The following is a 25,329-nucleotide window of genomic DNA, read 5'->3' on the forward strand; positions in this document are numbered from 1 at the left end:
GTTAGATCTAAAACTGGCTTGCTTCTCACTTTTCAAGTAGATATCTGTTTTTACATATAAATAATAGTGTGATTCAGAGCTCATGACGAAACACATGTTCTTACTTGAACCATTTTATTTCATTTAAAGGAGTTTCAGTCTCCTTTATCTAGAGAGTTTGGGGCTAAAAAGGACCATGGGCTGTCCACAGGCTTAAGGTTCTACGACACCCATACCCGCCCCCAACCTCTGGAGGCACTAACTGAACCCTTAGCCAGGCCAAATAGATAAGGCATTTTTGCTGGTCTGGGTTGCTTTTGCAACTATTGAGGGCAGTTCTTAAGAGAAATGCTAAAAGCTGAAGGGCTGGATGTTTTCAGCCAGTTAGCATCAATATATTTTGCTCCAGTTCCTAGCTATCTTTATATAGTTTTTACAAAAGTTCATAATGGTATATAAATCAAAACTAAATCAAAACTAGCCTGCTCTCTCTGCTTTTCAGCTCAACTTTTCTGTATATTTTATTTTAGCATCAAACCTGCGTAGATGCCATTAATACAAAACCTAAGTATCAGTCCTGATTTGTTTTCCACAAACACCTGTTCTGCTGCCACAGTGTAACCAATGCATTTCAAGAGTGTGTCCTTATGGTTGTTAAGTAAGCAGTTAAAGCAATTAAGACTCATTCAGTTTTAGAGCATTATAATTGACAAATAATTCAAGAGAACCCATTACCAATACAGGGGTGGGGGGGTGTACACTTACGCACGCACGCGCACACACGCAATAATGTTGCTGTGTGGAGTACCTCTATTCAGGGTTCCAGAGAAGCAGCTATGGCCTTGTCTAAGGAACTCCATTCCATTACTCCACCATTTTCTACTTCCCCTCCCCACCAAGAGCCAATCAGCATTCAGTGCCTATTGAGCATGCTCAATCTTCATTGACCTTCCCCAGGAGGGGAATCTAAATATCTTGTTTCCCAAGTTTACCAATACATTTTCTCCGTGCACGAGGAGTGTTGATCCATAATACAATAATGAGTTTACTATCAGCATATGGAACATCATATTATACAACATATTACTGTACATGAGGTGACTTGAGCATGCTGCCATCTCACATTTTTGTCGGGACCATATTAAAAGACTCAGATGCAGTTCCCACCACCTACCCACTACCTTAGCAGACGCAACCAGTAGAATAGCATGGGTGAAGCCCTGTCGCTCTCCTGGCTTCCCATTTCCATAGATGGCTGCTGCTGCTTACTGAGAGGGAGAGGAACAGGGAGATGACTGCAAGGTGGGGTGGTGAAGCCAATCCAATGCTACTGCTGTCATAAGCAGCAGCAACCTGCATTGTTGGGAAGCCAGGAGAGCAAGGCAAGGAATCACTGTGGGCTTATTTACAAGGCTGTCCACTGCCTCTGCCTTTTGCAGGGCATCAACCTTCCACATTTGCAGGGAGGGACTCAATTGCTTGGCTCCTCCGCAATGGTCATACTTAGGGCTTCTTATCTTGCCCTCTCTCATAACACTGTGGGGATGTCTGGAAAGCAGCTCCCTCTTTGTGCTTTGCTATGAATGTCCCCTTAAAAGGACGCGGGTGGCGCTGTGGGCTAAAGCCTCAATGCCTAGGGCTTGCCGATCGAAAGGTCGGCGGTTCGAATCCCCGCGGCGGGGTGCGCTCCCGCTGCTCGGTCCCAGCGCCTGCCCACCTAGCAGTTCGAAAGCACCCCCGGGTGCAAGTAGATAAATAGGTACCGCTTACCAGCGGGAAGGTAAACGGCGTTCCGTGTGCGGCTCTGGCTTGCCAGAGCAGCGTTGTCACGCTGGCCACGTGACCCGGAAGTGTCCCCGGACAGCGCTGGCCCCCGGCCAATAAATGTGAGATGGGCGCACAAACCCCACAGTCTGTCAAGACTGGCCCGTTCGGGCAGGGGTACCTTTACCTTTACCTTTATGAATGTCCCCTTAGTTCATATTACAGACAAACAGAGGTATTGGGGAGAAACCACACACACTTCGCAAACATAAATTAGTATTGGCCTCCTAGGGCTCAAAAAGCATAAAAGTTACTACATAAACATTTCCTACCTCACATCCATCACAGGCAACAGGCATGGAAAACTGGGAGTTCAGCATCCATAAGTGGTCCTGAATTGAAAACAGTTAAAAGGGACAATGATTATTAAGGCACTTGGCATTTCATATAATTCATTCAATGTGTTTTTGTCTAAAATTCCTGTAGAGACAATCTGCTTGAAAAGGGGGTGGGGAGCAGTTTTTAGCAAATGCTTGAAAATGATACAATTCCTTCCATCACACAGAGCACAGATGGCCCACTTCTCATCTCTCAGCTACTTTAGGCTTAATCACCCAGTATTCTCAGGTACTGGTTCATTTAAAAACCACTCATACAAATTGAAAATTCAGAATTTAAGCTATTCCTTGCAGTTTTCTCTCCAAGCCATATAAAGGAGTACCTTTCACCATATCAGCCAACCCAGGCCCTTTGAGTGGCAGAGAGGGCTCTTATTCGTGTGCCACCAGCAAGTCCTGCTCACGGTATCAGGATGAGGGACAGGGCCTTCTCACTAATTGCACCCCAACTGCAAAATGTAGCCACACACAGAGATGGCTTCATCTTTGATGAGCTTCATTCTCATTTGTTCTCCCACACTTTTGGAAGATCTGGCTAAGTTGAATTTGGAAGTGAGGATCATTTGTGTTACGCTGCCTGTGGATTTTGATTGCATTCTGTTTTGATTGTTGTGCTGGTTTTATCATGCTGAAAACTGCTTTGGGGGTCACAATGTGATGAGCACCAATCCAGACATTTTATAAAATAAATGGCAAATAAATATGTGTGTGCAGTGAGCTTCATCTTCTTTGGCGAAATGTACTGCAGGAAGCTCATGCATGTAGTCTAGAGTGCTGGGAATAGCAGCCATAATTCTAACATCAGAACTAAGGGATACATCTATCATTTTCCTCATGCAAAGCTACCATTTTTTTCGTGTATAAGACGAGGGGTTTTTTATCATTAAAAAATGTTGAAAATTGGGGGTTGTCTACATGGATAGTGCAGAGGAGGGATGGGCGATTGGTGCCAGCCAATCCCCCCCCCAAAAAAAGCTCAACAACTCTGGGCAATCCCCCTCATAAGGGGATCGTCTTATACATGGGAGCGTGTTATACACAAAAAATACGGTATGTGGCACATAGACAATCTGATGAGAGGATAAGTATACATAGTATGAGACACTGCTTCGTTAATACCTATTCCTTAAGATAAAATTAGTCAACATTTTTGCCACCATATAGTTCAATGTTCATTGTTAACTTTCAAACAATTTAACATTCTGCCACTTAAAGTTGACAATTTTCGTTGACCCAACCCAGCAACTGGTAAATACAGGATTACAAATTTCGCATAGTTCTATCCTCAATGAATTTACAGGTTAGGACCCAGTCTACAAAACAGATAGAAATAACAGCAGGAGTCTCATATGAAAGCGATATGGAAAGACCTAATCAGCGGCAGTATTATTCTACTTCCTTTTCAACTAATCATGCCCAGAAGCTGCATAAAATCATGAGCTTTTAGTTTATGCATCAGTCTGATTTCCTTCTGTGTAAAGGCAAATGAGGCTAATTGATTTCTGTTTCCCATGCTCATTTCCCCACAAACACCTGCTTTTATTAGATTTACTCATATGTTGGATCACACCAATAATCATATTTATTTAATTCAGCAACAGTTTATTAAAAACAAACAGAAATATTTGCTCTTTGGATAGTCATAGTAACAGGGCAACAATCCGGCAGTATTGCAGGAGTACTAATGATTTAAAATGAAGTAATTAAACGAGTGCAATAGTCTCTCAGTGCACACTGACCCCAGCATAGCTCCCTCCTGTCCGTTTTTGAGAGACCAGGTCCAGTGAATGGCATGTGGTCTTTAACTAAAAATGCCATGCCATTATCTATAAAAGATTGGTTCCAACCGTCTGTGATAAATCTTTCCCAGGGTGTGGGCCTTTTTGTCACAGATTTCTCTCAAAGAGAAAAACTCCAGCGTTAGTTGTTGCCATAAAAATGTGGGCTATAATACTGCATTCATCCTTGTATTGTTATTTGGCAAATTGCCCAATTTCTTTCCAGTATCTTTGTGGTGGCGGAGGTTTTGAATATCATTCTTTCAACCAACTGGGGAACTGGGAATAAGGGGTGGACAAACCCAACAGAGCATTGCCACATTGCAGAGCTATGGAGAAAAATATATTATTCCCTGTATTACGGAGCAAAGCTAGGAACTGTTGTAAGCCAACAACAAATGCTTTACTGTGTTAATACAAAAGGCCTCCATCACAGTTACCCTTCTAGTTTGTGCTGTTCCACTGCCCCCCTGTAGTTGGCTACGCCCCTTCACTCCTTGTTCCTTCAAGCCCAGCTCTTGAAGCAGCCCAACTCTCACAATGGACAGTTGCTACGTATGTGCCTGTGTAAAGGCAGAACGAGAGGTTCCACGTGTCTTGTATGCTGCAGAGATCATGCACTGTGGCACAGAAGTATACTTAAGACCATAGGCACCTTAATACATGTTCCAAAAACACCAAACAGTAAAGAATTTCTGGAGGCTGCTCTATGAATACCTTCAGGAGAGTAACTGCTGTGTTATCAAGGACATTTAGTCAACTATGCAGGAAAATAACATGATTCGCATCGCTTGGTAAGAGCAAAACTAGGTTCTGAGAACAATCACTACCACCTGGCTGAAATGGAAAATAGTAGTTCAGAATCTAAGATTTTCAATTTGTCTCTTAGGTGGAATTCAGCCCATTAACTTTTATTCATGTTTGTGGTGCCAGAAAACAACAACACTTAGTTACACAAATCCCATTACTGCTTAATGGTGTTGTCTGAGCACATTGGTCTCGGCAATCTCATTTGCACAAGATAAAATTAAATAGAAAAATAATAATGAAGAGGGCCTGTGGTGTCTTGTTAGGAGGAAGAATGACTCTGTGTTGGTTTCCTGTTCTACTGCGCTCAGATTTGCTTTGGGAATTAATCTTAGGTATTTGAACACATTCATGTCATGAGCCTGCGCACCCCCCACCAGACTTTCCCCCAAATTTGTGAATAATGCTCCTTTTTGTGCATGCACTTCAGGTGGGCAGTGTATCAGCTTGATACAAAACCATTTGTCTGAATGAGACACTCCCACCACCTAGGAAAATGACCTTTACCAAGTCACAGCACTGGACCTCTAGCTCAGTGTTGTCTAGGGCTAGGCTGACTCACAGTGGCTCCAGTGGTGGAGCTTCATGTTCCGGCACCGGGGGGCCGAGAGCAGGCGGGGGCAGGTATGGCACGCGTCCTGGGGGCCTGGCACCCAGCATGGGCGGGGGGCAGCCATGATGGCACTCTGCCGGGATTGCACTGCCATGGGCGGTGCGCTCTCCCCAACTCCTCTTCCTCCTCCAGTGAGTAGTTCTTCACACCTTCGGCATGCAAAGCATACTTAAACACTGAGCTACTTTCCTAAGTAATTACTAAGTAATTTCGGCTTTGAGATACTTTTGCAGGTTTCCTTGATGAAACAGGGTCACTCCTAGGCATAAGTGGGTGGAGCTAGAAGCAGTGCTTTTTTCTGGGGGTACGCAGGGGTATGCATACCCCTTAACATTTTGTGAATCTTTGTACTTTTGTCCATTTACTGTGTTTATTTTTCCCGATTTGAACTATAAAATGGTGGTTGTCTTGGGTCAAAATGAGAGTACCCCTAAACATTTTTTTTAGGAAAAAAAGCACTGGCTAGAAGTAAGTGTGACCTGACAGAAATAGTAGGACTAACACAATCTGGACTTTAAAATGTGTCACAAGCATAAAATAAAAACTACAAGTACATGCAAGCAGATGGTTGGAGGTGATAAAAGCAGGTGATGCAAGCCTCAGACTACAAAGCAAATCAATTAATTATAATACACAGAGAGAGAGAGACAGAGAGAGAGCGCCTTTTTTCTTAAAAACAATGTTTAGGGGTACTCTCATGTTTCTACTTATATTGAAATACTGCCCCTCAATGAGGCCAAACTTAGGTTCACAAAATGTTTAGGGGTATGCGTACCCCTGCATCCCCCCAGAAAAAGCAGTGTGTGTGTGTGTGTGTGTGTGTGTGTGTTACTGATATTGCACACCACCTCAAACTCTGAAAGGTGAGAGATTCCAGGGGTTCAATGTGTCTGTATTTCCCTTTGGAAGCAGAAGTCCTTGTACAGAGCTTCCACTACTGCGACTCATTCATGGAATCCTGGCCATTATTCCCACCCAACCCCTAGCATAAAAGATAAGTTTTCAGAATTCTCTGCATTGTCATGATAGACAAGTTCCCTTCCAAACTATTTCTATGCATGTATAGAGTGCCTTTTCCCCATGACAAAACTACTGTACTTTCCTGCATATTTAGAATTCAAGAATGGCCATGGGTTAATAATTGATTTTTCCGTATAATAATCATTGCTCTCCACTGTGTATCACACACACACACACACACACACACACACACATTATTCCATGTATCCTCCCTCTTCCACAATTTACCTCATCCCAGTAGCCCAGCTGAAAATAACAGATCCATTAGCTCCCTCCCCACCCCCTCCAATTCACTAGCACAGTGAGAGGTGGCACTTTAAACATTAATCTTTTACTGTTGCAGTTTATCAGTATATTAAGGGAGTCTGCAGAAGACTGAGCCAACTATTTCCCTTACGCAACCTCCTGTCCCCCCACAAACATATTTGCAGTTTAAAAAGACTTTCGTATCACCTTAATTCTTGGATCTTCTTCCTCCAAGTTAGTGATTCATTTCCCTAATAATCTGCGAGAAACAGAGATAGCTAGCCAGGAGTAAAACACCTAATTTGCATTTAACACACAGGATTTAGGAAGAAAGCCCAGAAGGGAAAATATCAGCTCTTGGCTTTTAAAGTGATATGGTTTTGTGCCAGTTTATTTCCTTCCTTCAGTGAGAACTTAAATATTTGTTTAGACTGCTTACAACCAATCCTTCATCCCAAAGATCCCAGGCTGGGGTGCGACTACCTTAAACACCACCATAGCATCACAGTAAAATATAAACTCAGTAAAAACAACAGGAGCACCTAAAGCCACCTCTGTAATTGTGAAACAGGACATCACTATTCAACTCTACACCCTTAAACATGTTTGGGTGAATAAATGGTCATTGGTACCAGAATGCCAGAAGTGTTGCTGCCATGCATTTTTCTAAGGGGAGGGCAGTCCATAGATGGGGCATCACTGTAGAGAAGACTCTTTATACGTCCAGTAAGGTGTCCAGTAAGTACTGAAAACTGGTCATTCAGATACTTCAAGCACGTCACCGGAAGCAGGTACATGTTACATGTTGGATTTCTCCTGGAAATGGTAAACCCATATTAAATGGTGATGGGGGGAATATTAGCTTGCATTTTGATGCTAATAATGTTGTATGGACAATGCAAAAAACTTGGATGCATGAGGAGCACCAGTGCCACTTGGAAGCAGCATCTCTCATCACAACACAATAGCTCTTCCAGTAGAGAACAACATCCTCTGGTGATCTTAGGATACACACAGGATGGTAATGGGGAGACACTCCAACTTTTTGGGTCCCAAATTTAGTTTTACACAATGGCTCCCTTTCACACCAGCTGCTAGTGAAGGAACTAAACAGTTGTTTGTCTCCTTCCCCAAATTCTGGATAGTGGGTTTTCTCATGGCAGGGCTCTGAAAACTCTGGCTGTGCCAACAGTTTAAACTGACATGAATACCCTAGCAAAGTCTGGAAGAACTATGTAAGCGACAGTGGTATTGCTATAGGAATAAAAACATTACACTGCTTATTTATGGTAACAATTATTTCTGCTGTTTTATGATGTACTCGAGATAATACTACTCGCTTGGTAATAATTCTGCCTATGTAGACTCAAGAAATGGGCAACATTTCCAAGTGCACAATGAATTCATTAGAACCTGTTTCTCTTATTATTTGCATAATACACATGCATATCTACTTGGCACCCCCTGGCAATTTGAATTCTTTTTCATGCCTAATAAGTAAACATAATAGGTATTTCTCCTGAATTTTAGAATTCACTGTGTTGTCAAGAATTATTCAATAAACAGCTATAGAAAGAATCATCACTCTTGCTGTCATATTTTAAAGTACCAGTATATTTTCCAGAAAACTGTAACTAATAGTTACATAAGTTCTTCCATCTATTTATGTATACAAATACAATCATTATTGGGTATTTTGAGATTGCACCCCAGCATAGTAGTTGGAGATTAGGTAAGAGATTTGTTTTTTAAGTAAGTGTTCCAGTATGCATGAAAACAAACACTGAAATTCCAACAAGAAGCACCAGTAAAGTATTGCCAGTGTTGCCAACATTGGAATTAGACAAATTCTACACCAATGTCCCTATTTCATTACTTGAGAACTTGAGTAGCTGCACTATTTTATTTATAAAATTTTTATTAAATCTATATACCACCTTTCATTCATGTATCTCAGGGTGGTTCACAGCATAAAAATACAAGATAAAGACACAAAACAGTAAATTCAGCAAAGAGCTAGGCATGTTCATGTCCCATTGAAGTAAAATATGATGCTGTTAAGTGTAGTAAAATATAGCTACTGCCCCCTTGTGTCACAAGGTGAACATCCATCAAGAGAGATTTCCATTCAAATGCAAAGTCTTAGAATCACAGAGTTGGAAGGGACCACAAGGGTCATCTAGTCCAAACTCCTGCACAGATTCCAATGGCTGCTGAGGCTGTTATGCAAACACAATTAATTGGTTGGAAGAGCTGTTAAGTTGTGGGCGAACATATCAGACGACACAGCGATTCTTCCAAAGCAGCTCTTTATTTGTAAGCTGGAACAGAACTAACTGAGGAGCTCAGTCAGCCTGCTTATATAGAGCTCCAGAACAATGTAACTGTTGCCATTTTCTAAAACTATCCAATCACTGAACGTCACTTTCGATCCTTCATTTGCATACAAACTATCCAATCACTGAACGTCACTTTCGATCTTTCATTTGCATAACTATCTACAGTATCCCCCTGCTGGCCCAGGGTGAGAACTTCAGTACATAACAAGAGCAACAGGCAACTAAATGATCTGATTGCCAATACAGTGGTACCTCGGGTTAAGAACTTAATTCGTTCTGAAGGTCCGTTCTTAACCTGAAACTGTTCTTAACCTGAGGTACCACTTTAGCTAATGCGGCCTCCCTCTGCCGCCGCGCAATTTATGTTCTCATCCTAAAGCAAAGTTCTTAACCTGAGGTACTATTTTTGAGTTAGTGGAGTCTGTAACCTGAAGCGTCTGTAACTTGAGGTACCACTGTATAACTATAAGATCTTCTTTGAGCTGTTTCCTTTTTGCAGCTAATGAAGCAATGGCAGGTGTACAGTGCCAAGAGGGATAATTGAGACCTTTTTCCAAAATACATACTGGTGGAAACTACCAAAGCCAGGTGCAAAAATCTCAGGTGCATACGCTAATGAAAGGAGTAGGAACACCATAGTTACTCAAAATCCATATCAGCCATAAAGATTATTAGTTTAATCCCAACCCTCCTTCAGTACCTAGCTACTAAGAACTATATAAAAGGTCAAGTACTGTAATAAGTATTAGCGCCTTACAGCTATACATCATACTAGCCAATAATGTTTCATTTCATCCAAAAGTTAGGGCTTCCATCTTGAGAAACACAGATCTCAACTAAAACTAGCATGGCAATCAGCATACCACATACATATTACCCTAAAGGACAGAGAATAAAGCACCTGCTAATTTAAGATGGAACTTCAGAGAATTTAAGCTGAATACACACACCTAAAAGTTGCATGATTTTATTTTATTTTTTACTGAACAGGTTGTGTGTGGGGATCAAACTATTCAAGCCAAAAATGTGTTTGTGCTGGCTTTCTTATGATAAACCTTGGCATTAAGAACACATGAGCCTAATGCAAACATTAACATTTAGCACTGTTGCCAGTGAATGTATACTTCAGAGAGGAAGCAATGCACAGAAGATTATGGCTAATTGCACCTGTTTGTTCCAAATTCAATTAAAGCATTTTCAATTTTACATTTCCATCTGCTCCAACACCCTCTATGAGTGGAAGGCCTCAACTTCAGAATGTTACTTGGGGCCATGTCCAGGGCTGGATTTAGGTTTGATGAGGCCCTAAGCTACTGAAGGTAATGGGGCCCTTTATATGTCCAGCTGTTCTTTGTCAACAACAAATTGTTGCTGTTTTTTGTGTTAAATATATGCTATATGGTAATTTATGGACCTAATAGGTATCTAAAGCCATTTGGACATGTTGCCATGCAACCAGTCCATGCAGAATGTAGGCACCCTATATATAGAAATGAGTAAACCAGTGATATTTTAGGGAGCAGGCTAGCAGGTGGGGCCCATTACTTACATCACAAGAGCCTACACAACACAAAACACTGTTCTGTATGTAGGTTTTATTTTATTTTATTTTATTATCTTATATTGTGGAAATGTACATCCAGTTGTTTTTTCCCTTTAAATTTTTTGTGGCCCCCAAGAGAGTATGGCCCTAAGCTATAGCTTGTTTAGCTTATACGTAAATCCAGCACTGGCCATGTCCCAGTCTACTTTAGAAAGTTAAGTGTGCTGTTGGGAGAAGCCGCCCATACAAGAAAATGCAATACCTGATCTTTGGTATGACTATATGTTCTAAAGAAAAGGAACTTGAAAGACAAATTTACAGAAGCAGCTCCAAATGTCACCCACCTCCTCTCCAAGAAAAACACATTTGTTATGGTTTCGTAACCATAGGGGAATCTCCCAAAACTATCAATATTTCCAACTTAACATGAAAGCTTTCTCAGTGTCAAGGGCACAGGCTTCAGTGTGTTGGGAAAAGAAAGAAAAAAATGCAGCAAAACTAATAATAACTTCCCTAAATTTAGACGCTCCCAAAATCTATTGCATCCTGGAAAACAGAAGGTCCGAAATGTAAGACTTCAGGTTTGGAAATGTGGGAGGGTATAAGTAGTTTTCAAAGCATGAAATGAGGCTATTAGTATTGATATAAGATTCATTACATTTGTTTTATATAGCAGTAGTTTAACACAAAGGCATTTTCCCTCTTTACTATTCTAGAACATTGGTCTTCACAAAGTGGGGTTTTTTCTGGGGGTACTCAAGGGTACGCAGCACTGGCACCTCCCCCCCCAAAAAAGTTAAACATGTGACACTATACCAACTTCATGGTGAGTACCAGCAACTTTTTATAAATATATATAAAAGCACTGGTCACATTCGAACCTACGGTGGGGCATACTTGACTGCAAGCACCATTTCATATTCAGAGGCTGTGTGCCACTGTACACAAATTGTTGAGGAGCAACAGAGAGAGGGCACACTATTGCTGGGTGCTGAACTAGATGGGCTTTTGGTTTACTCCAGCCAAGGGCATAGTGTGTTGGGTGCCAGGGTGGCTGTGGCCCCAGGTACACAATTTTTGAGGGGGCGTGAACCAGGAGCCCCCAGCCCAGTGCTCCTCTCTACCCACCAAGGACTGCGCCAGCCAGCCAGGGTCCCCACTGCATGCCCAGATGGCTCAGCACAGCCCTGCTTTACTCTGGTGGGGTCATCACTCCAGCGGCGTTGGTGGCAAGGGCTGGGTTCACACTCGCCCTGAGCACCAGCAACCGATGCTACACTACTGGCTCCAGCAAGATTTTTCTTATTGCTCAAGGTGATGGAGGAAGGGGAAGAGAGAAAGTGGAACAAAGGGGGGCACTGTATAGCAGGTGGGTGGGGGGGTGAGTGGTTCCTGGACTGCAAAGATTAAAGATTACTGTTGTAGAAGCATCACAAATACTGACTGCCATATGATTATTGATGTTGAAAACGGTAAAGAGGATTTGTTGACTTTTTCTTTTTACAGATCTGCATAGATAAGCATGTGGCAGTGGGGAAATACTTTCTTTTCGGAATAAATCCCACTTGATTTGAATTCATTTATGTTGATATAAATGAATCATTCAATCTGGCTACAGTTACTGAGTCAATATTTTAGTTCTGATTTAAGATATGGGTCTGTAATAAATCCACTTTCCCTAATCATGACGATTCATTACTAATGTTGGTTAATGCTTTACTAAGTTGTCAATAAATGTTTTATAGATTACTCTGGTGTTAAGCCAACAGTTTCAGAGAAAGATTGCTATACTTTCTAATTACAAATACCACTTCCTCAGTTGTAATTAGTGCTTCCAAGTGATTCTTATCTGACAGGGAAAACTTACTTTAAAAAATAAATAAAATTGAAATATATTCCTCTCTATATTTATACAGATACAATTCACATGCCAGTAAGAGAGGAATATAGACTACTTTTCCACCATCAACACTCTGTAAGGTATTTGGTGATATCCAATATTAGCCATACTCTGAACAGCTCCAATGAAATCAATAGATTGAAACCGTGTCCACTGCTTTCAACTGGTCTACCTTCAGATATGGCAAGATTGCCAAAATAGGCAAAAGCATGTGATACTTTTAAAACCATCTTTCTTTGACTTTAAATACAGTTGTCAATTCCCAGTGCTGGAGAGGCATAATAGCAAAAGAAAAGGTTTTGGAATGAGCAATCTAATAGTTGGCAATTTTCCTCAGTATGATTAAACAAGACAAACAGATCCAACCTATTAACTACCATAATTTGAAGCACAATATTCAGTACCAGAGACTGGTGATAATTAGAGTTCCATCAGAAATTAATAAAATTATCATGGTCTGCTGAAAATGTGTCAGCAGGAAACATTTTGTTTAGTCAGGGGGATAAGAGACATTATACTATGCTACCAAATATTCAAATGATAATCAAATTCATTTACTAAATGTGCCAGGTGTATAATCTCCATATGGATTTTTCTGAAAGAGCATGAACTAATGGGCATTTCCCACCTGATGATTTCACTGACTACTACTTTTGAAAAGGGACCACAGAGCCTAGGGCTTGCCGATCAGAAGATCGGCGATTCGAATCCCTGCAATGGGGTGAGCTCCCGTTGCTCGGTCCCTGCTCCTGCCAACCTAGCAGTTTGAAAGCACATTAAATTGCAAGTAGATAAATAGGTACCACTCCAGCGGGGAGGTAAATGGCGTTTCCGTGTGCTGCTCTGGTTCGCCAGACGTGGCTTAGTCATGCTGGCCACATGACCCACAAGCTGTATGCCGGCTCCCTTGGCCAGTAAAGCGAGATGGACGCCACAACCCCAGAGTCATCCGCGACTGGACCTAACGGTCAGGGGTCCCTTTACCTTTACTTTTGAAAAAGGGATCCATTTCCTTTCCTTTTCTAACTTAAAAGTTTTAAAAATGGGCTAACGTAAAATGTTTCTGCCTCAATAAATTAAGGGATCTTTCAAGATTTAGATGAACAGTGTTTCTATCAGTCTCACATAAGTGTATTATCATAGAAGCATCAAATCGTAGAGTTAAAAGGGATCCCAAGAGTTCATCTAGTCCAGCTCCCTGCAATGCAGGAATCTCAATTAAAGCATACTGTTCCTTGGGCGATTTATTTGACCCATAAACTGATGTTCTTGATGCACACATTCTTCTAATTCGTTTTGCCTTAATAAAAATAGCCAACAATTCATTGATAGCTCCAGAAAACCAGGCCAATCTCTCCTGAGATGACATTGAATCTACAAATTCACCAAAATTCACCAGATTTTAAAAACAAAATATTATTTCAACACTATTGTTTGCAAGAGTGAAAATGGGTCAATATCTTAACAGGTATGAACTGCATTGATTGTTGTTTAATCGTTTAGGCGTGTCCAACTCTTCGTGACCCCATGGACCAGAGCACGCCAGGCACTCCTGTCTTCCACTGCCTCCCGCAGTTTAGTCAGACTCATGTTTGTGGCTTCGAGAACACCATCCAACCATCTCGTCCTCTGTCGTCCCCTTCTCCTTGTGCCCTCAATCTTTCCCAACATCAGGGTCTTTTCCAGGGAATCTTCTCTTCTCATGAGGTGGCCAAAGTATTGGAGCCTCAGCTTCACGATCTGTCCTTCCAGTGAGCACTCAGGGCTGATTTCCTTAAGAATGGATGTGTTTGATCTTCTTGCAGTCCATGGGAGTCTCAAGAGTCTCCTCCAGCACCATAATTCAAAAGCATCAATTCTTTGGCGATCAGCCTTCTTTATGGTCCAGCTCTCACTTCCATACATCACTACTGGGAAAGCCATAGCTTTTACTATACGGACCTTTGTTGGCAAGGTGATGTCTCTGCTTTTTAAGATGTTGTCTAGGTTTGCCATCGCCTTTCTCCCAAGGAGCAGGCATCTTTTAATTTTGTGATTGCTGTCACCATCTGCAGTGATCATGGAGCCCAAGAAAGCAAAATCTCTCACTGCCTCCATTTCTTCCCCTTCTATTTGCCAGGAGGTGATGGGCCCAGTGGCCATGATCTTCATTTTTTTGATGTTGAGCTTCAGACCATATTTTGCGCTCTCCTCTTTCACCCTCATTAAAAGGTTCTTTAATTCCTCTTCACTTTCTGCCATCAAGGTTGTGTCATCTGCATATCTGAGGTTGTTGATATTTCTTCCGGCGATTTTAATTCCGGCTTGGGATTCATCCAGCCCAGCCTTTCGCATGATAAATTCTGCATATAAGTTAAATAAGCAGGGAGACAATATACAGCCTTGCCGCACTCCTTTCCCAATTTTGAACCAATCAGTTGTTCCATATCCAGTTCTAACTGTAGCTTCTTGTCCCACATAGAGATTGATTATCTAATCAACTGCATTGATTAGGATCCCAGTTTGAATCTCTTGAATGTGGTCAGCAAAGAGGTTTTTAAGTACAGTACTTTCTTATGGATCCCATCACTGCTGCAACTGGAAGGACTTGCAATTCACAGAAAAGAAAGAGAAAATGCATATTTTAAAATAGTTACCGTAATTTAAACAGAAAAGTAATAGAGTGGGTAAGACCGATTAGGTGAGCTGCATGCCAGCTCAGGGACCTTCCATTCTTAAGGTTCTTTGTCTTTAAACTAAACTTAGGTAAAGGACTACTCTAACCTAATAGTCTTTCTAAAATTGGGTCATATATTGTAGTTCATTTTACATGGTGGTGTTTGACCCCCACATTGGACAAAAGGTTCCTGCACTGCAGGGGGTTAGACTAGATGACTCTTATGGTCCCAATCCAACTCTACACTTCTATTATTCAATGTTTCTCTCATACATATATAGAGTTGAATTAATCTTAAATAATGATTATTTAAAAAGTTCTGCTTAATATTGCTCTTTTAAACATGAGCGGTATTGGGGAGGGGAGGGAACATGATGCATAGCACTGAATTCTGTGACCCCGGGAATCCCACAGAGAGTTATTTCTGTGGCTTTGCATTCTGTCCCTGCATGCTATGAATAGAGCAGCTGATGGTTCCTCAGAGAGCCCTCTTTGGAACAAAATACAAAGTTGCTGTTTTGTGTGGTTCTGCCAAAGTTTCTTGCAGCCTCAACATATTTAAGTGATAAAGTAGGACTTCAGTGTCATCACATCAGCTCCAGATTCTGACTGAGATGCCTACTGTTTTATACATACTTCACGAGGGGCTCTTTTTTATCAGTCCCCCCTAAAAATAAATAAATCTGTATGTTGAATATAAAAAAGGTTTACAAGTAAATCGAAAGAAATTCATTCTCATGTCTATTGGCAGATCGTTGTTCTTTGCTGTGATTCAATCTTTAAAAAATAGCTCCTTATGAAGGAAAACAAATATTTTATCATTAGGAATATATTGGGGCTGAAATGGGAGGCAAAACAGAGCCACAAGTGTCAAGTAAATCAGATAATACACAGCAACCTCCATAGTAAACAAGTTCCACCTATTGAATATTTCACAGCACCCTCAAATTGTACTTTGCTTGTACTGTTTAAGCTTTCCTTTATAGCCTTTCCACCAAGGAAATGATGGTGACAAAATATTCCTCCTCAAATCCTTGTTTCCTTAATGACTGAACCATCTGGGGGGAAAGGAATATGTCAATCCGGTTAACTAAATACAGAAGCACCTCTGCTTTCAGAGCATGCAAAAGATAAAGCAACTTAATGCTTAGTGAGAAGGTGGGGAGGGGTATTACTCAGAAGGGTGGTGGGAATGGGAGATTGGCAGATAGCTGAGATGAGCCTGTTGACGACTCTTAACGACTGTAATAGCTCTTACAGGAAAAGGCAAGGGGTGAGAAGGTGAGAAATGGCTTAGTCATGTATAATGAGATAAGAATCCAATGTCTCTGTTCAGACCAGGTCTCTCCATGGTTTTAAGTTTGGTAATGAGTTGCAATTCAGCAGCTTCTCTTTCCAGTCTATTTCTGAAATTCCTTTGTAGTAAAACAGCTACTTTGAGATCTTGTATAGAATGTCCTAGGAGATTGAAGTGTTCTCCTACTGGTTTCTCTGTTTTGTGATTCTTGATGTCAGATTTATGTCCGTTTATTTTTTGGCGTAAGGTTTGGCCCGTTTGTCCAATATAGAGAGCTGAAGGACACTGTTGGCATTTGATGGCATACACAATGTTAGACGATGAGCAATTAAATAGTCCCGAGATGAAATACAGATCTGTATGTGAGAGGAATCTCTCCCACTCAAGAAGAGAGTCATAGTCCAGCAAATGGTTCTGCACATTTCTCAAAGGAGCCACTGATTGAGTGACACATTGCTATACGGAGCATCCTATTTTCTCCCCGCCCACACAAAGCTTATCAAGGTCTGTTTTCTGTTCCTGCTAAGATAGATGCTGACAGCAGAAGCCCTGAATCAAATTACTGAAAACCTATACCTTGGTTTCCGGCTTCCAGGATTTTTTACCTTGATCATTTGACATGTGTTGACCAAACAAGTATCTTACTTAAAAAAAGAAGAAGTCATTTTAGTTACCTTTCTCACAAATAATCAAACGCAGATATTACTGGGGTAGGGGAGGCAGAGATGTTATTGGCCTGCTCAGGTCAAGTTGTGCTTATTTCACCCATACCTTAGAGATGGAATGCTGCATGCCCCAAATAGGAGGAGGAGGAGGAGGAGGAGGAGGAGGAGGAGGAGGAGGAGGAGGAGAAGAAGTTTGGATTTGATATCCCACTTTATCACTACCCTAAGGAGTCTTAAAGCGACTAACAATCTCCTTTCCCTTCCTCCCCCACAACAAACACTCTGAGGTGAGTGGGGCTGAGAGACTTCAGAGAAGTGTGACTAGCTCAAGGTCACCCAGCAGCTGCATGTGCAGGAGCGGAGACGCGAACCTGGTTCACCAGATTACGAGTCCACCCCTCTTAACCACTACACCACACTGGTTCCACACATAGAATGGTGTACATTAGCAAGAGGATTTATGCTTGCACAATGGCACTTCCCTGCTCCCCCCTCTCCAATCTGTTCTGGGGTTTCCTTCAAAGCTCCAGAGTAGAGCTGGGGAGAAGAGAGGGGGAAAGTTCTGTTGTGTAGGCAAATCCTTGTACTGGTAAGAACAATGTGAGTTGGGTACCGCCCATAGAAATTAACAACAACAACAATTAACCAGGAGACCTTGTATATTTAACAGGAACTCTTTGACTCTGCAATATAGACCCAACTGCTGATTTCATCATGCAGAGAGGTGCAGGTAGGAATTAGCTTCTTAAAAACCCCAAAACTGTAAAGGTTGGTTCTTTCAGGAAAACCTTGCAGCCACCCTTCTCAAATTTGATAGTATTGACCATGTATGCCTAAAATGCTAGTTTTGTGTGGGCTAGGAGATTTAATTTTAATTTGGGAAGCATTCAACATCAGTAGAGGTACAGCTCTTCTTTTTCATCAGAGGCAAAGTGCTCCTGTACTCTTCCATTCAAGCCCTTGAAACTGGTAAAACCCAGCAAAGTTACTTCTTCACACAGCAATTTCACATGCTATTTTATGAATTTATTGTAGAAGGTTTTTTTCCCCCCTCTTCATTTGAAGGCTGAGCATTATTTACACTTTGACACTTCTACTATAATTTTTTGAAAGGGAAAATAATAGTACAGCTACCCACAGAAAAAAAATCATACTCTGTCCATTATGTGGAGGCAATGCATTGTAGCAGCGCTACTGGGACCATGATTAATGTGAGAGGAGCATTACAAACAAATGATGGCCAGGATTTAACTAATGGAAAGGCCCTAATCTTTCAGACACAGCTTTATCACTTGTAAAGTAGGTACATTTTACTTGGTCACGACTCTCTCTTGCTCTTTAAATAAAGCTGCTCAAAATACAGAATCCTATCCCACAGCCAAAGATGGAGAAGCTCTATACAGTCAGAAAAAACAAGACCTGGAGCTGACTGTGGCTCAGATCATCAGCTTCTTATAGCAAAATTCCAGCTTAAACTGAAGAAAGTAGGAAAAAACACTGGGCCAGTAAAAGACACAGTCTAAATCAAATCCCTTATGAATACACAGTGGAAGTGAGGAACGGGTTTAAGGATTTCGATTTGCTGGACAGAGTGCCTAAAGAACTATGGATGGAGGCTCGCAACATTATACAGGAGGCAGCAACGAAAACCATCCCAATGAAAAGGAAATGCAAGAAAGCAAAGTGGCTGTCCAATGAGGCCTTGCAAATAGCGGGGGAGAGAAGGCAAGCCAAATGCAAGGGAGATAGTGAAAGACAGAGGAAATGGAATGCAAATTTCCAAAAAATAGCAAGGAGAGACAAGAGGACCTTCTTAAATGAGAAATGCAAAGAAATAGAGGAAAACAACAGAATGGGAAAAACCAGAGATCTGTTCAAGAAAATTGGAGATATGAAAGGAACATTTTGTACAAAGATTACCATAATAAGGGACAAAAGTGGTAAGGACCTAATAGAAGCAGAAGAGGTGGCAAGAATACACAGAGGAATTATACCAGAAAGATATGGGTGTCTCGTACACCCCAGGTAGTGTGGTTGCTGACCTTGAGCCAGACATCCTGGAGAGTGAAGTCAAATGGGCCTTAGAAAGCACTGCTAATAACAAAGCCAATGAAAGTGATATTCCAGCTGAACCATTTAAAATTTAAAAGATGATGCTGTTAAGGTGCTACACTCAATATGCCAGCAAGTTTGGAAAACTCAGAAGTGGCCAGAGGATTGGAGAAGATCAGTCTACATCCCAATCCCAAAGAAGGACAGTGCAAAGAATGCTCCAACTACCACATATTGCACTCATTTCACATGCTAGCAAGGGCATGCTTAAAATTATACAAGGCAGGCTTAAGCAGTATGTGGACTGAGAACTCCCAGAAGTGCAAGCGGGATTTTGAAGGGGCAGAGGAACCAGAGACCAAATTGCAAACATGCACTGGATTATGGAGAAAGCTAGAGAGTTCCAGAAAAACATCTGCTTCTGCTTCATTGACTATGCAAAAGCCTTTGACTGTGTCAACCACAGCGAACTATGGCAAGTTCTTAAAGAAATGGGAGTGCCTGATCACCTCATCTGTCTCCTGAGAAATCTCTATGTGGGACAAGAACCTCATGAGAAGAGAAGACTCCCTGGAAAAGACCCTGGTGTTGGGAAAGATTGAGGGCACAAGGAGAAGGGGACAACAGAGGATGAGGTGGTTGGACAGTGTTCTCGAAGCTACCAGCATGAGTTTGAGCAAACTGTGGGAGGCAGTGGAAGACAGGAGTGCCTGGCGTGCTCTGGTCCATGGGGTCACGAAGAGTCGGATACAACTAAATGACTAAACAACAACAATCCCATAGCCTGTTTTCAGAGTTATTACTTCAATTCCAGATCAAGCCAATTCCCACATCATTCCAACTTTTTTTCTTTATATCACTGGGAACCAAATGCATACAGACACATGGCATCTTGAGCAGTTAGTTGTGCTAGGATTTATGTACGTCAAAGAATGTGAATCACCACCATTTGAAAATTTTTTTTAAGACACATTGATTTTCATTTAATCATAATACAGCATGAACAGAGTACACAGAAACAAGGATTACTTTTTGAAAGAGCAAATAAATATGATCAGGAAGACTAGCATATTAAAGCAGACTAAAAGAAAACATAATTTATAGCAAACTGGATAGCATGTGTTTAATCCTTAGTAAAATTAGAAAGGGTACCATTAGGCCTGGAAAACTTCAGGTTTTATCAGACCTTAAGAGAGAAGAGATCTGTGTGTTTTTTATGACTTTAAAATCATAGTTTATGATTGTATGAACGAGATTTCAGGAACTGAAAACTTCAACACAAAAACCTGTTCATATGCTGAAAGTTAAGGTAATGGTAACGTCTCATGCCATATGTACCTCAGTACTACTGCTTCATTTCCTCACCTCTTTTCCAAGTCCTGTGGGCTTGCATTGTGTTACATCTTTCATTTCTCAGTTGATGCCAATTCCTTCAGTTCCTTATAAAAAAGGGGCAATGCTGCAAATATGTAGTGCAATAATTGGAAGGAGTGGGAATTCACAAGCAAGCCGAATTTGAAACATTTCAGCAGAAAGGAACAAAGAGTCAGCATTTCACTTATGGTAAGTGGAAAGATCTAAAAAGCCAATGTACTTGTAGTTCAGGGGAGGGAAATCACACATTAAAGTACCTTAGATAAAGGCTTAGATTCCAAAGCTAATAATTACAGTTTAGTGAATGGAGTTCCATTGATACAATAGGATTCTGCACCCTCCCCATTCCTGCTAGAGTCCCCTGCCCTCCCCAGAAAGCTGCACAACATCTGGAAGGTCACATTAAAAGGTAAAGGGACCCCTGACCATTAGGTCTAGTCGTGACTGACTCTGGGGTTGCGGCACTCGTCTCACTTTATTGGCCAAGGGAGCCGGCGTACAGCTTCTGGGTCATGTGGCCAACATGACTAAGCCGCTTCTGGTGAACCAGAGCAGCGCACGGAAACACCGTTTACCTTTCCGCTGGAGCGGTACCTATTTATCTACTTGCACTTTGACGTGCTTTCAACCTGCTAGGTTGGCAGGAAATAGTCACATTAGACAACAGTTATACAAAAACAGTTCAGCTAAATGTTGCATAACTTTGATTAGAACTTTACTCTTTTGCACCAAAATCCAAACTTCCTGTCTGAGCTATTCAACCATGCTGCTGCTTATGAGATTTATGGAGCCTGAGCTGGCTAGTTGATTCTCAGTAGCAATGCTTAAGGCTGGCCAATTGCAACTCAGCCCTTCCCCAAGAAGCTAGATTATGCAACACTATCTGAAGATCAGAAGATAGGAAACAGTCAGAAAATGAAAGTCACAACATATTGTTACTTTTTTATATACAAAGTGAGTGAAAGCATTTCGTTTTCACTTTTTAAAAAAGCATACACAAAAAAGTCTGGCATATGTTTGTCAGTAAATGTTAGTTCCCTGTGTTTTTGCCACTAAATTGTTATGCCCTTTAAAAAATAAATTGCCTAACATTATTTGTGTAACCATTTAATGTCTCAATAGTTTCAGAACTAATGTTAGTTTTCTGATACAGGTCAGCAAAGGAAGGGGACATGAAATCCTAGACATCTTAAAAAAAAAAATTAAAGTCTTCAAGGCTAATACGAGTCCAGAAATAACAATGGATGCACTGCTATGCTCTCAAAGGCAGACACAAAACAAAAGCTTCTCATGCATAGATCAACATTTTCAATCAGAATTCTAGAAATTACTCTAAAATCTTCCACATACGCTGCTGATATATCTCAAAAGGGAAAGCAATTGGGCTCATGGTTTTATTGTTTTATAGTTAATTCAAATAAAATATTGACTTGAAATGTTTTAACAGAGTACTGAAAAGAACCCTTATTTCCCATGAAATACAGATTTTAATCTCATCTGCAAAAGAACATTGTTAATTAGTTTCTTCTACACAGCAGCACAGACTTGTTTTATATATACTAATGGCTCTTGAAAGATGCTTAGGGAGTCATAAATCATAGAAAATATGTGCACTGTTCTTATATCTGGCCCAGTATAGGTGGATATCCTGGAGGCAGTCTAGCCCTTTAACCACTCAGGCACCGTCAAAGTCATACACATCTATTTCCTAGCCCATCCCCTTTTCCCATGGCCACTCACACAGTTCATTTACTTTCCCTATCCGTGTCATGCCTTCTGCCAAATGGGCTTTGGAATTGTAACCACTAGTTGTCCAGCAGAACTCTCGTATTCTTCTTGCAGACCTAGCCCCATGTCCAGGCTAGGCTTGAAGAGGCAATGGTCAAGTTGGAAAAATAATGGCAGACATAAATTAAGGGAGTGAAAATGCGGAAAGGGTGGTTGGCCTTTGTGTACATGTGGACTGTGTGACACAGAACAAGGAAAGAGTCCAAAGAGCAAAGGGGAAAGGTTCACTAAAAATGGTGCCTAAAAATGAAGAGCTGACATTGCAAGGGGGAAAAAACAGTACAGTACAGTGGTACCTTGGGTTAAGTACTTAATTCGTTCCAGAGGTCCGTTCTTAACCTGAAACTGTTCTTAACGTGAAGCACCACTTTAGCTAATGGGGCCTCCTGCTGCTGCCGCGCCACCGGAGTACGATTTCTGTTCTCATCCTGAAGCAAAGTTCTTAACCTGAAGCACTATTTCTGGGTTAGCGGAGTCTGTAACCTGAAGCGTATGTAACCCAAGGTACCACTGTAGAGTGAAAAATCACTAACCTCATCTGCAGTGGGGTTTATATATACAGTGGTGCCTCGCAAGACGAAATTAATTCGTTCTGCAAGTTTTTTCTTCTTGCGAGTTTTTCGTCTTGCGAAGCACGGTTTCCCATAGGAATGCATTGAAAATCAATTAATGCGTTCCTAGGGAAACCGCTTGCCAGGCTGGCGGTGCGGAGAAGGGCTTTTCTCCGCACCGCAAGCCTTCAGGACAGGTACGGGAACAGAGGGGAAGGGGCGCAGCGCTTTCCCTCTGTTCCCGGGGCTTGCGTGGGAGGAGGGTTTTTCCTCCCCACCGCCAACATTCAGAACAGCATTCTGAATGTTGGCGGTGGGAAGGAAAACCCTCCTCCCACCCCAAGTCTTCAGGAAAGCCATCCGATGCCGGGCGGCGGGAGAAGGTGTCCCCCCCCGGCATCGGAGCTTCGTTCCAATGCCGCACGGCGGGAGGAGGCGTTCCCCCTCCCCCCCCGGCATCGGAGCTTCGTTCCGATGCCGCGCGGCGGGAGGAGGCGTTCCCCCTCTCCCCCCCGGCATCGGAGCTTCGTTCCGATGCCGCGCGGCGGGAGGGGGCGTTCCCCCTCTCCCCCCCGGCATCGGAGCTTCGTTCCGATGCCGCGCGGCGGGAGGGGGCGTTCCCCCTCTCCCCCCGGCATCGGAGCTTCGTTCCGATGCCGCGCGGCGGGAGGGGGCGTTCCCCCTCTCCCCCCCCGGCATCGGAGCTTCGTTCCGATGCCGCGCGGCGGGAGGGGGCGTTCCCCCTCTCCCCCCCGGCATCGGAGCTTCGTTCCGATGCCGCGCGGCAGGAGGGGGCGTTCCCCCTCTCCCCCCGGCATCGGAGCTTCGTTCCGATGCCGCGCGGCGGGAGGGGGCGTTCCCCCTCTCCCCCCCGGCATCGGAGCTTCGTTCCGATGCCGCGCGGCGGGAGGGGGCGTTCCCCCTCTCCCCCCCGGCATTGGAGCTTCGTTCCGAAGCTGGCGGCGGGAGGAGGTCCGAGGACAGTGGGGAAGACGCGCTGCGCTTCCCCGCTGTCCCTGAGATTTCCCTATGGGCTGTCGTCTTGCGAAGCAAGCCCATAGGGAAATTCGTTTTGTGAAGCGCCTCCAAAACGGAAAACCCTTTCGTCTAGCGGGTTTTCCGTCTTGCGAGGCGTTCGTCTTGCGGGGTACCACTGTAGCTACAAATTCTGTTATTACACATCAGCTCTGTCCTGTATATTTTTTGCTCTGCTATATAAAGCGGGGGTGGGGTGGGGGGAGTACTTGAGGGATGGAGAATCTGCAGTCCTCCAACTCCCATCAGTTTCAGCCAGCAGTCTTATTGTGCAACACTGATAATTACAATGGAGCAATTTACCATTTCTATAATGAAAAGAAGCCAATGCAAGTTATTCAGGAAAAGACCCCTGGTACACCTTTCTCAGAGTGTATTACTACATAATACAAGTGGGATCACATGACTAGAAGCTTTCTCTCTATTTATGGATAGCTAATATGTCAAGGAAAAGCTTTCTAGGTGAGTTCATCCCCTGGCATTTCAGTTAAAGAAGGCATTGATTTTTTTCCTTATTCTTATTTTACTACTTGATCAACAAGAAAAAGTGTGTGTGTGTGTGGTTCCTCTAAAGAAAAATTATTGCATACAGTATTATACGTATATTTACACTTCAGATTTTCTAATATAGCTAGCATATAAGCAGATACATAAAACGATATACAGTGGTACCCCAGGTTAAGTACTTAATTCGTACCGGAGGTCCGTTCTTAACCTGAAACTGTTCTTAACCTGAAGCACCACTTTAGCTAATGGGGCCTCCTGCTGCTGCCGCGCTGCCAGAGCACGATTTCTGTTCTCATCCTGAAGCAAAGTTCTTAACCTGAAGCACTATTTCTGGGTTAGCGGTGTCTGTAACTTGAAGCGTATGTAACCGGAAGCATATGTAACCTGAGGTACCACTGTATATAACTGTAAAAAATAATACTTGGATTAATATTTATTTAAAAATTATGCTTTAGAAATATAGTACTGCATGACGCTCAACTCTTAATGATGTATGTGTGTGTGTGATTTTATTGATCCCTTCTTACTGAACAAATGGAGCCACAGGTCACCATGCCCTTGGTAAAGAAAACTAGATGATATTTATTAATCCTGTTGCCAACAACATTGGCTGGATATCTATTGACCACTTGCAGACAGAATTTGGAATGACTGTGTGATACTACTGTGGCAAGATGGTATAATGAAATTTGGAGAATTGCCCTTTATAAAAACTTTGTCAAAATTGTGTAATGCCAAAGGAAAAGAAAAAGAAACATTTGCCCAAATAGTGGAACTTTGTTTTTACAATGACAAGAGACCAATACCAAAACTATTTACAAGCCTGTGGGTACATTTCTCATTTAGATAATATGTAACCTTACCTTACTCTCATTTTGGCTCTGTACTGAAAATACTGAATGCTATCACTTGTACACATATTTGGATATTACATTGGAAATAATTTTTTATGAAGGAAAAAATATTTGCCCTGAATATCATCTTAGTGTGGTAGCCATTCATGAACTTTCTATAGGG

At 42.2% G+C, this 25,329-nt stretch overlaps 1 protein-coding gene across 7 annotated transcripts in view; it reads right to left on the reverse strand.

Moving 5' to 3' along the window:
* Positions 1-25,329, reverse strand: part of HTR4 (5-hydroxytryptamine receptor 4) — a 153,504-nt gene that overhangs the window by 86,370 nt on the left and 41,805 nt on the right. For all 7 annotated transcript variants that reach the window (XM_082213068.1, XM_082213066.1, XM_082213071.1 and 4 more), the window contains exon 2: positions 2,076-2,135. In XM_082213068.1, coding sequence (XP_082069194.1) covers positions 2,076-2,086 — 11 coding nt within the window. In that variant the 5' untranslated portion in view covers positions 2,087-2,135. The remainder of the gene's footprint in view (positions 1-2,075; positions 2,136-25,329) is intronic.

Source organism: Podarcis vaucheri (assembly GCF_965113315.1).
Source record: "Podarcis vaucheri genome assembly, chromosome: 2".
In the NCBI taxonomy this organism is placed as follows: Eukaryota; Metazoa; Chordata; class Lepidosauria; order Squamata; family Lacertidae; genus Podarcis; species Podarcis vaucheri.